At 42.9% G+C, this 14,208-nt stretch overlaps 1 protein-coding gene across 4 annotated transcripts in view; it reads right to left on the reverse strand.

Moving 5' to 3' along the window:
- Positions 1 to 14,199, reverse strand: part of MARK1 (MAP/microtubule affinity-regulating kinase 1) — an 81,201-nt gene extending 67,002 nt beyond the window's left edge. For all 4 annotated transcript variants that reach the window (XM_015425385.1, XM_015425381.1, XM_015425382.1 and 1 more), the window contains exon 1: positions 14,019 to 14,199. In XM_015425385.1, coding sequence (XP_015280871.1) covers positions 14,019 to 14,069 — 51 coding nt within the window. In that variant the 5' untranslated portion in view covers positions 14,070 to 14,199. The remainder of the gene's footprint in view (positions 1 to 14,018) is intronic.
- Between the last annotated feature and the right edge of the window lie 9 nt (positions 14,200 to 14,208).

The following is a 14,208-nucleotide window of genomic DNA, read 5'->3' on the forward strand; positions in this document are numbered from 1 at the left end:
TGGAGAGTTCAGTTTGTAAACTAGGACTTGCTTGTCCTCAGTCCACAAAAATTTGATCAATCTGATACCATATATATATATATTAGAAATTATTTGGAATATATTTGAACACCTTGTCTTAAAATATTTTATTCATCATGTTAAAATAAAACGTTCCATAATAAAAAAAAATCTTTTCTTTTTTCAATTTTTCCAATTTTTCCGGAAAAAACAAAAAAGGCTTCAGGAAAAAAACAAGGGGGGAAATGGGTTTTCCCCGAATTTTTCTGTTTTTTTCCCGGGCCTTCACATCTCTAGCCCTGCATGGCTCCCAGCCACTGGGCCCGCCAGGCTTCTCCCCCTCCGCCGCAACAACGGCCGTGGCTCCCAGCCGCCGGCTGCCAAGGCTTTGCCGCCGCTGCCAGCAGCAACGGCAGCAAGCCCTGCGTGGATCTGCCACAGTTCGCAGTGGTAAGTGCACATGTGCAGGGAACTCTTTTGTGGTCCATGGGGTCACGAAGAGTCAGACTCAACTGTGCGACTGAACAACAACATACACTAATAGCAATGTGTTGCCCCCATCTGCAGATACCTAAATGCATGGATTGGGGCCACATGGATGCCAAAAATTGGGGCCACATGGATGACTCCCCAGGTTTGCAGAAAAATCTGAAATGTTTAACTTTCCCCCAAATTAAAATTAAAAATTAAAAACATTAAAAAGCATTGTCGGCTCATGTGCACACGATGCATTTACTTTGCTTCTGTTGCAGCAGAACCCTGCATTACCTGCAGTGGAGCCCAACCACAGTGGGAGTGGACACCAAGAGCTCTTCCGGGTCCAACTGTAGCAGACTCTGGGAGCTGCATTGAGCCTAGCTGCAGCGGCGGCAGATGCCAGGAGCTGCTCCAGGCCTGGCTGTGGCGTATGCCGGAAGTTGGGCTCTAAGGTGAGTGGATGGGTCTGGACACACCGATTCAGCAATGGAGGAGGGAAGATGGGATTCCCTCCATGAGTTGGGGGGGGGACTTGTGTATTCTAATAGTGAAAAGTGCCCCCATCTACGGATATCTAAATCCATCGATCGGGGCTACAGCGAAAGAAAATAGATGGTTCTACAAACTTGGGCAACCCTCCAGGTTTGCAGAAAAACCTGAAAACTTTGTAAAAATACATGGGGAGGTTAAATCCCCCACCCCAAAACAAGATCACAAGTGCAGACAACCCAGCTGTAACAATGTTATGCCAGGAGAGCAAGTGGGGGCATGGCAGGAAGGAGGAACTGCTGCCAGAAGAGGAGCTCCCCCACCATGGGAATCACCCCCAGGTCTGCCTGCCCTCCCCGTGAGAGACTGCACTGACAGTAGCAGAGTGTCGTGCCAATGAGGCAGGAGGGAGAGAGACACATGAGCACCACACTGACAATGGGGGGAAGACGCAGCTGGGCACCACGCTGATGGTAAGGGGGAGGTGAAGCTGTTGGGTGAATCAAGGAGTAGAGTTGTAGTCAGATGGGCGAATTGAGGAGTGGAGAATTGTTGCTGGTAGCCAGGCCTGCTTTTGTTACCTCTCCAACACTGTTGTAGTCAACATCAGGCAGGGGAACAAGAGGTAGAGGCAGAGAAAGAGTGAACAAACGATAGGAGGAGGCACACAGAAAGACAGAGACAAAGCATATGCGTGAGATAATGTTTCCATGAGTTTCCATGGAAGTGCACCACTTGAATAATCTATTGTAAACTCAATATGTATAGTTTTGTAACATCTGGACATTTTAAGAAAAAGTTTTATAGAGGCAGTAGAAGATAAATAAGCAGGCTGCATAAAGCAGATTAATGAGGACCTAAAACAATAGAGTCATCTTAGTCTGTCATGACTATCAAAAACTTCAGGCATCAAAGCAATTATTTTGCTTAAACTGATTATTTTAATTTGTAATCCTCATGCTAGATTACCAAGAACTAGAAACTGGAAGAAAACATTAACTAAATGTGTTTTGTTGAATGCTTTTTGCTGTGTGTATGTGTGTGTGTATATGCATTTAAAATTGTTTTAATGTTTTGACTGTTCAACTCCTTGGATGGTTTAAGCTTTGCATAAAATTTCTCTAGAAGAAGTGCCCTGGATGGAAAAAGTTAAGTGAGAAAGGTTTCTGGATCAAAAATTGATTCTAAAACAGCTGTAATCCCTTGGGACAAAAGTAACTTCAAGCTGAATCTGCATATATCTCTTTAGCATCTGTAAAATTCGAACTAGAACCAGGTTTGAAGCCCCACTCATGCAATGAGTGACCTTGAGCCAGTCACAGACTCAGCCTAACCCTACCTCACAGGGTTGCTGTGAGGATAAAATGGAGGAGAGGAGACTGGTGTAAACTGCATTGGGTCCCCGCTGGGGAGAAAGGGAAGGTATAAATGAATGAATTAAATAAGTAACGTCAATTTGAGGGTTGCCATTAACAATTTTATGTCCTAGCAAATATGGAGAGAGAGATTTATAGATGGGTGGAAAACAACATAGTTATTGTATGAGACAATATCCAGAGAAAGGAGACCAGCAACTATACTTTTAAAATTAATTTACTACTTAAGTTTCTGGGTTTATTTTTTAAAATGAGATCTGGGCAAAGCAACACTATTTTTCCTGGTCATTATCCATGTGTGCAGAAAAAATGTCACTCCTGTTCTGTTCTTTTATCCCATCCTGGGCACACAAATCCATTTCTGCCAAAATCTGGAATTATGATACTTAATGTGTTACATATTTTCCACAACTGAATGTTTACATCCCACAAGGTGTGTTTATTACAGGATCAAAAGACATTTGGCTTATTTTCCACAAAGTTAAACCCCATGAGATAAAACAAGGTTAAAAAAAGACAACCTACCTCATGCTACAACACACATAACCTAGAAGCAAGCATATGGAAAACAATTTAAGTGTCACCAACAGTCCTCATTCCTAAGTATGAACATGCAGGCAGTTCCCAGAGCAATAACCAAAAACACGCATGAGGCTGCAGAGATGTCAGTTTTCACAAAGTTCAACCAATGAGATGAAATCTGCCAACTATTCCTTGTTATTATTCATACCTCGTCGGCAAACAAGCCAGCTTTATATGCATTTCGCTCCACTGTACCTATCACATCCAGTGGCACATGTCGCATCATGCATGTCCACTTCATTCTGCATCACAAAACTGAACTTGCTGTCAGATTCCAACCCCCCCCCCCATATGGAGTTCATTGTATTAAATGAGGAGCAAAAGTTGCATAAGAGAAAATGAGACTAGCTTACCAACAGTCTTCACACATACTTCACCAAAACCACAAGGCAAAAAGCGTAACTGTCAGGCAAGAACCTAACAATAGTATATTTTCTGTGTGTGAACACATGCCTCCACTCCTGCATTTTGCAGTATTTCCACTCTACAGAACAGAGGCTGAATTAAAAATAACCCCTCTCCAGAGCAATTTAGTCTGGATAAATTCTATTAGATTTAGGGGGGAATGCCATCATCACCCCATTCTACAAGTATGAGCAAAAAAAAGCAGTTCTGCTGTGAACCTGAAATGCTCAGAAAATAGGCCATGCTGTTCTTAAGGCAATAAAAGGAACTATTTAATGAGAATTGTCTCCTGCAGCTCTGCTTCTCAGATATGTCCATATTTTCTTACTCAGAAGCAAGCCCAAGTATTACTGTCGTTATTCATGTAGCCAACTGACTCTTCTTCTTTAAACCAAACACCTGTTCTTTCTCTCAAGCCAGAAATGGTCACTACTCTTTTCTAGCTGCTTTTCTAAACTGCTCCTTCACCAGTTGTCAATCTTGGAACTTCCAGATTTGTTTCCCAGTCTAAACTGTTCCTATGTACACTACGGTGGGAAAAGTGAATGGCTTTTTTAAAACTAATTCAAGGCATCCTTTGGATCAACCAAGAACATCTGAGCAGTGACAGATTACATGCTCCAAAAGCTTGATCTCCTTTGAGCAGTAATTTGTTTGTTTGCAGTTAAGAATTTAAGTCAGACTTAACAAGACGTATTTTGAATGTGTTACAATTTTAAAATCAAAATCAAATTTTTTTAAAATTAAAAGCAGACAATACTATTGGCTACTATTCATGAAACCATTTCATATGACTTATGGCTTTTTAGAGAGAGAATTTTCCATGCAGAAATATCTCAAAAACAAGTACAGATGTATGCCCATCAAACTTCTAAACAAAAATAAAGCACCAATTGATATCCTTGAAATATTACAATTTAAATACTCCCCTTCTTTGTGTTGCTTATGTTCACTAGAAGCATCTGTAACCCAGCTTCACCTTTTATGAAAAAAGGTGCCTAGTTGGGAAAAGAGGCTCTTTTACCAGGGGTGTCAAACACAAGACCCAGGGGCCAGAACCGGCTTGTCCAGGGCTCTTACCTGTCCCCACAAGGAATTGGTATGTATGGAAATAAAAGGTGCTCCCCCTTTTATGGTATCCCTCGGGGAAAAAAACCTAGTCTTGCATATAATTAAATACATTCATCTAATTTTTTTAATAAATTAATAATCTTAATAAATTTTGTGGGCTCCCCAGGAAATCAGTTGCTTTCACTGGTAGGAATCAATTGCTTTTGTTTGTATTTTGAGTTTAAAAAATTGTTAATTGGGTTTGCCTGTCCTTTATAAAGTTTATATCTCTGGTTATCTGGCATTATATTTTGTGGCACACATGGCCCAGCCTGACAAAGTGACATTTATGTCAGACCCAGCCCTCGTAACAAATGAGTTTGACACCTCTACTTTATACAGTCCTCATACTATTGGCTGAAGTTGTTTGCTTCCAGTGGTTCCATTCCATCCCATCCTAATGAATCTAGCCACTGACACGGAACTGCTATGTAGCCAGGAATTGTACCACTGCCTTCACAGCTACCTTCTCAAGCTATCTTGCCTCATTATCCCAGGGTACACATGCCTGCAATGAAACAATTAAGAAGAATACAGCTTTGCTGTTGTCAAAGCAGATGGCATCTGAAGAGTGAGAACTCTGGAAATGGGCCAGCTGTGTCACTTGATAAATATACTTTGTTGTTAAAGCAGCAAAATAGGTTTAGGTTTGATGGTAAAATAAGTATCATATTTCAGTTTTCCCCAAAATTTCAGTCCCTCACCCCCCAAACAGGGAAAAAAACAAGTTTTTCCACACTGTGGCAAAGCAGTCTTGCAAGCACCTATTTCTGTCCTTGTGGGAGTGGACTTGCATGTAGGCTCCCTCTTCCACACTGTTTAAAGGCTGCTCTTAGCAGCCACATCTCACCTGCTTTGCTCTCTGGATGCTTAGAGGACTGGTATGCCTGGTAGGACACTCGAGGGAAGTAGGGTTAACTGCTGCCCACTCCCTTCTCTCTCCTATTTTGGTCTGTGAGGATTGAACAGGGACTGTGTATTTAAAATGAAAGAAAATTTATTAAGAAAATAAAAAGTGCACACATCCTCTCCAAACACTACTAACTGAGCAAGGGTGTCAAAGAAAAGGTGATAAATGCAATCCTCTGCTTCTGTATCTTATATACCTGTAACAGTGGTAAATAAGGATAGACCATTTAATTCTTGAAGTTGTAAACACTTAGAAATCATCCATTATTTTATGTAGCATCTAGAGTTTCCCCCTTTTCTAATTTCAGCACCATGTGTCATGGCTGCCTCTAGGAGATAAGATAGAGTCCTGGTATAAAGCAGCCAGGAGAAAATGGACAAAGCCCCTCATGGTAAATGGTCCTTTCTTCCTCATGCCAAGGGGTGTTACAATTTCCCCTTCTGCCCCTCCCCTTTTTAGACCCTGTTTCTTTTCCTGTCCCAAAAGGAAAGACAACTCGTTTGTTCTCTCAAGCTACAGCTTTAGTTGAGTGAAGTGTGATGTTGCTGCCTTCTTTTCTCCTCTGGCTAGGATCTTTCTCTTTCTTTCTGCCATTCAGCAAAAGCACTTTGTAGACTCTAAGCCTGTACAGATAGCAGACCCATTTATTGTCCCTGTGGACTGTGAACTTTGGAATAATTCCTATGGTGTAAGGCATTTCACCACATCTGGCTCTAATTTCTGGACATTTTACATCTCTAAGCCCAAGGGGTTTTTTTATGACTAATGCTTATGTTCTCTGCAAAATTGTATTATTAATGCTTTATGCTGCTGATTATTGTTTTTATGCTGCATTATAACTCCGGAGCACGAAGGAAGACAGGAGGGCCTGGCGTGATGTGGTCCATGGGGTTGCGAAGAGTCAGACTCAACTGTGCGACTGAACAACAACAACAAATATTTATGCAGCTTTTATTCCGCTCGCAGGTACGTTGTTAATCATCATTTTAATTGTTACCTTATTTTTCCTTATTTCTATATATAACATTTTTAAATAGCTAATGACAAGCACTTAAAACAACCAAACCCATTTTACAAATTAATTACATATCAGTTATAGCATACCAAAAATAAATATGGAAGATTCTATCTTATAACTTGGAATTTTAGTACATAAAAGACAGAACATTGTTTACAGAATTTGTTCACCACAAAAACCTGATGTTCTTTGAGCATGTACACAGTATGTTAATTTGATTAAACTCATTTCCCAAATCTTATTAAACCATTCTGATTAGGGTTGCCAGGTCTGGGTTGGAAAATACCTGGAGACTTTGAGGGTAGATCCGGGAGAGGGCGAGGTTTGGGGAGGGGAGAGGCCTCGGCATGGTACAATGCCACAGAGTCCACCTTTCAAAGCAGCCATTTTCTCCAGGGGAGCTGATCTCTGTCACCTGGAGATCAGTTGTAAAAGCGGGAAATCCCCGGGCCCCACCTGGAGACTGGCAACCCTAATTGTGATCCTACTGATATTTTTTATTTTTCCAATTTATCATAATACAAGGTTTTACCAAAGTCAGCAGATATATAACTATTTCCAAATTTCCATCAAGTACTTTATTTTTCAGACAGCAGGATTAATCTTCAATCTGTAATTTCAGACACTTGGTCCAAAACATCAGTTCACAAAGTATGAATTTTAGGACACGTTCAAAAGAAAATGTTTAAAATCTGCTCTATTGGCAAGGCATCTTTTACATTTATTGCTATCTGTTTTATATAGTGTATTGTGTATGGTGTCAAATACCATTGGTACTGAATCTTATCAATTTTTTTCTTTTAAATCTGCTCAGATTTATTTATTGAAATAAAACATTTGTATGCTACCTTGTTAGCTGGTTCAAACAGGTTTCTGGAGAAGTGGCCTCAAAAAACTTTAAACAAGCCACATCCTCAGCCCTTCCAATATGATTTCCCATATCCAGAGACAACTGGAGTTACAACCACACTACTCTTAGAATTAGGACTGCCAACCTCCAGGTATCTTCCACTATTACAATTGATCTCCAGGTGCCAGAGATTAGTTTTCCTGGAGAAAATGGCCGGTTTCGCAGGTGCACAATCCTCCCTCTAACCTGTGGAGACTTGTGAGCAAAAATTCAACATTGTGACCTACTGGCATTGAAGTTGTGAGTGAGTGATTTGGCAACTGCATAAATTAGTTTGCTCTGGAGCCATCCTTCCAGAGCTAAGACAAAAATCTGTGAGCGAGAGGCTAAAAAACTGTGAGCTAGCTCAGACTAACAGCTTAGAGCAGGCATGTCTAACTTCGAACAGGTAGTGATCTATTTTTTCCGGCCAAAAGTGCCGGTGATCTACCACCATGAAAATAAAGTTTCAAATTAGTTCCAAATTAGATTTTAACCCACTAAAGTTGGGTTCCACCCCCCAACCCCAATTTATAATGCACCTTCAGTCATTTACTGGTAAGCAAAATAAGCAAAAATAAAACAGAGAGATGAAGATCCAGAAAGAACTGCGAACATTTTTTATTTTTTATTGAGTTATAACTTTCTTTAACTGTCTCAATAACTTTCTTTAACTTTGGGAAATTTGTCTCTAGGCACTAGCTTCCAAAACGATTCTTGCTCAGCACGGGTCTTCAGAAAAATGTCATTTTTAAGGGTTAATATTTTGTTTTCAAGAGATCCCTTGTTCAACCCAAGTGGGGCTGGTGATCTACCTCTGACCCCTCTGCGATCTACTGGTAGATCACGATCTATGGCATTATACCCTGCTGAGGTCCCTCCCCTCCCCAAACCCCTCCCTCCCCAGGCTCCACCCCCTCCAAAATCATCTCCAGGTATTTCCCAACCCAGAGCTGGCAACCCAATTTAGAATCCAGGAATGAACCCATAATCTGTAGCAGGCGAAAGACCAAAGCATCTGTGAGAGTCAGTACTGTTCAGTGGTTATGTTGGACTAGGATCTAGGAGACCCATGCTGAAGAGGAGAACAAATGTAAGACACTTTGGGTGCATTCAGACGGGCCGTTTAGTCCACTTTCAGCACGCTTCAGTAATGGATTTTATATCCACGTTCACACACCCAGCATCTGCACGCTGTCCCCAGCTGTCGCTTTCCAGCTCAACCCCCCTTTAAAACGGAGTATTTTGTTGCCAGATCCCCAAGTGGTGTTTTCCTGATTCTCCGGTTCTAGCCACACTTTTCTGACATCTGATCGCTCCTGCAGTGTCGAGCCACTTCCACTCGGAAGCCCGAGGCTTCCGCTCTTCACCCGCCATTTTATTTTAGCGTCGGCGGTATGCGCACAGGCGGAGCTCCACTCCTGCATTATTAAAAACAATGTTTAAACGGTGCCTAGTTTTGTTGGTTAGACGAGTTCAGGATCTCACGGAGGCCAGTTTCGGGGTAAAAGTGTAAAGGGAAGTGTTCCTTTAAAGTTTAAAGGGAAGCATTACAGCAGTTGGGTTGAAGTGGAAATCGCTGTTCTGTGCACGCGCAAAAATGTTAATTCTACAGATGGCCACCTGTGCACATGCCCAAACTGAGAGAAAGGAAAAAAACACAGACGCACGCTCCCGCATGTGGACGGCGGGGAGCGATGTGGCTGCGCAGCAATCCGGAACAAGGAGGTAAGTGTGATTGCGATTCTCCAGGTTAAAAACAACCCAACACATTGGGACCGGAGTAATTTAAACTGCTCCCAGCACGCCGTCTGACCGCACCCTTTGAGTCCCCACTGGGGAGAAAGACAGTGTACAAAGGAAGCGCAGTAGTCCCCATTGAGGAGAAAGGCAGTCTATAAAGGAAGTGCAGTAAAATAAAATAAAATAAAGCTAAGGACTAGCTGGGCCAGGTGGCATGAACAAAAGCTACATTTCATCTTTAATATCTCTTCAGATCATTCTCCAGACTACTAGTTATTTCTTTCTGCACTGTTACAGGATTCTTCATATTACAGTATTTTGTTATTTTCCCACTCTATCTAATTTTTCTTAACAGTCTTCACATTGCTTTCCTACTCTTCCTTCCATGAAAGATGCAAGCATTGTGGACCTACTACATTTTTTGGTTCAGAACCACCCACAGAAGGCTCAAGAGTTCATATATGCTACCATAATCGTCGTCTAAATCATTTCTAGGATTCCAAAGAGTGTTTAATAGAAATAAGTCTGCTTTACAGTACAAAAGCAAAATTAAACTTCTTCAAGCTTGTATTAGCTTTACCAAAGCAAGCAAACAAGACATACTTTTATTTATTTAGAAAATGTATGCTGCCTCTCCAGAGACTTGATGGGGTGGCTTACAAACAAACAACAAAAAGGCATAAAACAACATTAAGAAGCCTAATATGATATTCATAAGAGAATCAGGCTAAAAGCAGACAAAAAAAAAACAGCTTTAAAAAGTGGAACCACTCAGTTTAAAGCCAGGATCATAAGAAATGTTTTGCCCAGGCATCTAAAGAAGAACAAGGTAGGCACCGGGTGAGCCTCAAGGGGGAGAGCATTGCAAAGGTGAAGTCCAACTATTGAAAAAGCCCTGCCTCACTTCTGCAAGTTGGAGCCTTCATAACAGGACTTGAGACAAGGATATTAACTGGTGGGCCAGATGATATGGGAGGAGGTAGTCTTTCAGATACACCCATCCCAAGCCATCTAGGACCTTTAAGGTACTGTAGATTGTGGCCAGAAACAGACAGGCAGCCCAAGCAGCTGAGCCCAGTCCCTGACAATAGCCTTATAACCATATTTCAGATCAACTGAAGTACCCAAACAGTCTCATATAAAGCACATTACAGAAATTTAACCTGGATATGATCAAAGCATGCATTATGGCCAGACCACACTTTCTGAGGAAGGACCATAGCTGTTGTGTCAACTAAAGCTGCTAAAAGGCACCAGGTACCACAGAGGACATCTGAGCCTCCAACCACAAGCCAGAATCCGACAGCTAGGGGTGTAAACTGTTAAATAATTAAAAGATTAAACAATAATTATTCATCTACCATGTATATACTTCTACAAACATTTAACAATAAGGCCAAGTGAGCAGGGGAGTCTGCTAATGTCAACAGGAAGAAAAATGACAGAATCCGCAGGATTGGTCCCTCTCCCTGTATCTGAGGTCCTTTCTAGCTAATTAAATCGTATTTGAATTGTTGCTTTTAAAAATGAAATTTATATCCCTACCAGCAGCACCCACAAGCTACAAAGCTGCTCCTTCATGAGGCAGTCAAGAACTCCTCAGTTCTTGAGCGGCTATCATTGACCAACAGCCCCTCAGTCTTATCTGGATTAAGTTTCAGTTTATTGACCGTCATCCATCCCATTGCCTTCTTCAGACACCTGTTCTATTTCATTATCATCTATTCACCAGACACACACTAATCTGCCTAAACTGTGAAACCAAGCCAACAAAATACCATTTGTCAAGGAAGTAATGTCAAAATATGACAAGTCAAAGTGGGGTGGGTGGGTGGAAGCACCCTTTTGTGACTAAAGCCATTCTTTCCACCTTGATTGAAAATAAAACTTCATAGCATGATGGTAATTCTAGTAATGCAACATCCCCTTTCAGGTGGAACAGATTTCTGCCTTTGGAAGGGATGCTGTTACCTTTAAGAACACAGTGGATAAAGAAACAACTCATCTTCATTTTTCCGTGTAGAAAGTGCTGCAAAGGGCAAGAGGTACAGAGGTGTTAGGAGAGAAGCTCTCCCTATTTTAGAGGTCTTAAATACATCAAAACACTTTGGGAAATGATATAGCATAACTAAAAAGAGTGACGAAGAATAGAGAGCTGCACACTTTGCAGGTCAAAGTGAAGAGAAAACGTTCTTTTGTAACAAGTACTTGGCCCTGTTTGGTAATTCTACCACCTGCTGACTCATTCTGAAAATATAAGAAAAGATTGAGGCAGGGGAGCAGTAAGACAGCTCCGTTAACCACTCCTGACCTGTAATCCTGTGAATAACCAAGGCATTCATGAACTGAATGGCTCTAAGCATGCATAGTATATCTACTGTGGAAATGGATAACCTGACTAGCAAAATGGTAAGAGAAACAAAACAAAATCAGTTCATTCAGACACTGCCAGGTCACAACCAGATTCCTTAAAAGAAAAAGAATCACTGCAGATTAGAAGAGAGATGCAGCCACGGCTTTTCCGGCCAGTACATCTTCAAGGGAAAAGTGTAATGCTTACTGGGAAAGGAGGTGTTTTCCTTTACACCACAGCAGACTTAAATCTGAAAGTATTAATTGATCCAAAAGACATTGTTGCGCAATATTCGGGATCCAGTTTATTCCAAGTCTCCAATAAAAGGGAGAAGTTACATTGGTCAGAATGTCTGACAAAGGTATACTGGAACTATCAAGTTACACTAAGCTATGGGAAGCAGTGCTAGTTTCATGACCCAAACTGCTTCTCCTTCCTGTTGTTCTCTTCCCCCACCCATACACATTAGATCAAACTCTCAAAACAAGAGTTTCTGTATAGGGCTTGGTACACAACATTCCTAGGCAAGAATCATTGGTTCAATATTGTTTACAACTGTTAGAAAAAGCAAGCACACCTAATCATGCCTCCATACCCCATTTCACCATCAACATCAATATACCATACCGCATTTCACCATCAATATGGGCCCCGGTCACACGGGCCGGAAAATGCGGGGGGGGGAGCGTGGCTATTTGCCCCAGAACAAAGTAACGCGTGGCAGGCCGATCAGACGTCCTGTCGAGGTCCCGTGGTTAGGCGTTAGGTGTCAATCAGACGGCTAGTCTGCAGCGCGGCAAAGAAGCAGCACGGCGCGTTCACACCGGCAATCGTGCCACGCCGCTTCTGTGGCAAACAGGATTTTTTGTTTGTCTCACTGAAGTTTGCGCATGTGCATGATCGTTTGTGCGCATCCTGTGGGGACTCTTAAAAAAAAGTCTGGTTTGCAAGGGGACATGGGCGGGCGCCGGATGCCACGGGATTCCAGCTCGCCCTTGCCCCGCGTTTTCCAGAAACCAGTACATCGTAAGTACAATTTTTTTACTCCGCATCTTTGGCAGGAAGCCACGGGTTAGCCACGGGAGCACTACGCTTCCCAGATGTTGCGATGTGATCGCGCCCAGAAAATCCGCCTATCATCCGTATCTTTAGCGTGGCAAATGCTCCGTGTGAACGGGCGCCAAAGTAAAGCTTACTTCAATTCAACCACCATTGGGTTACCACACTTACAAACGAGCCTTTTCCATCCCATCCATAGTACACTTCCTATTAATCATACCTGTGGACTAGAATTAGCACATACCTACATAAAGCCAGATTTTACACTCTCTGAGTTAGTGATGCAGTTTTCAGGGACAGTATGCATTGGAAAAATTTCTAGAAATACTCCCAATTCAAATTTATCAATCAATCAATCAATCAGAACCTTTATTGGCATACCGACAGGACATAGAGCAGAATTCAAATTTAAATAATGTTAGCGAAAAAACAACAAATATACCATGTGCTAGCCTAAACATCTAACACAGCTCTGAACTTTCTATCTAAACTTTCCCTTTACCTCAAAAAACCATCAGCACTGCGAAATGGACATTCCAAAACATGTTTCTTCTTTCCCAGAGCTTTGTGTCCTCCTGTATTTACAACACAGCAAGCAATTAAAAATGCTGCATGCCTTAAACACTGATTTTGCAAAGCGTCTCATTCTCTTTTTCTCCTGTATTTTTCCAATAACACTCTTCCAGTGGAAAATAATCACCCCTCTTTATTTCTATTACTCTTATCTTGGTTTTCTTTCTCAGTAGCAGTCATCACACAAAGGGAAGTTCATTGGAATACTTCACAAAAACAAACAAACAAAAAAGATCCGAGTAAGCTTCTCCAAGAGAAAAAAGAAAAGTTGTTTGCTAGAAGCAGAAGCAAATGGAATGGAGGAGGAGTCTGGGACAAAACAGACATGAAAGCAGATCCTGCCCTGGCCTTAATGGATAGAGACAGTGACAGATAGACAGGAACAGCCCAGTTTTTGGAGGTCACATGCAGACATCCAGGCCTGGCCCATTACAGGATGCAGGTCTGGCATATGCAGTCTGAGAAATTACCCCCAAAGATACAGTGCTGAAGAACAGAGCAGTCCTTCTCAATGGAAATAAAGAAATGAAAGCTGAGTGGATATGACAGACAACTTTGGGAGGAAAATAGCTATGGAAAGGGAGGGAGAAAGTCTACTCGGAGAAAAGGCTCTGGGAAGCTGCTGATCCAAGCCAGACCGGCGGGGGGAGGGGGGGAGGAAGAGAGCACTCGGCCAGAAAATGCTTCGCTTGGGAGGCTTTGGAGAGTGCAAAGAGGAAGGGCAGCCAGTCTCCTCAGGAAGAAGAAGGGGCCGGGTGTGGCTTTTGGAGGAGGGAGCAAGAGCATCCCCCAGCGAGGCAGGGCTGGAGTGCAGGCGGAGAGGCGCCCCAGGGGAAGGCCTAGTGGCGGGGACTGCCCCGGCCCATTCACGGGTGCCAGAAGTGGCATCGGGGAAGGTGTCTCGGGGGGGGGGGATGGTTCCTGCAGACGAACAGCAGCCCCCCTCCCCCCCAATCCCCCCCAATAAAGCCGCCCGGGTGCCCGACGCCAGGAATCAACACGACGGAAGGAAGGACACTCATCCCGGCACTCACGTTCTCGGTGTCCCGCTCGTTGACGGTGGGCAGCGGCGTGCGGGTGGACATCTTTGCGCGGGCGGCGGGTCAGCCCCTGCAGGGCCGAGCGAGCGAGCGAGGGAGCGGCGGGCGACTTGGCTCGGCTGGCTCTCCGGGTCTGGGCTCGCGGCAGGCCTTTGCGGTGGTGCGCCTTGCCCCGGGCCCCCTC

This window comes from Gekko japonicus, unplaced genomic scaffold (assembly GCF_001447785.1).
Source record: "Gekko japonicus isolate JY-2015 unplaced genomic scaffold, Gekko_japonicus_V1.1 scaffold153, whole genome shotgun sequence".
Taxonomy (NCBI): domain Eukaryota; kingdom Metazoa; phylum Chordata; class Lepidosauria; order Squamata; family Gekkonidae; genus Gekko; species Gekko japonicus.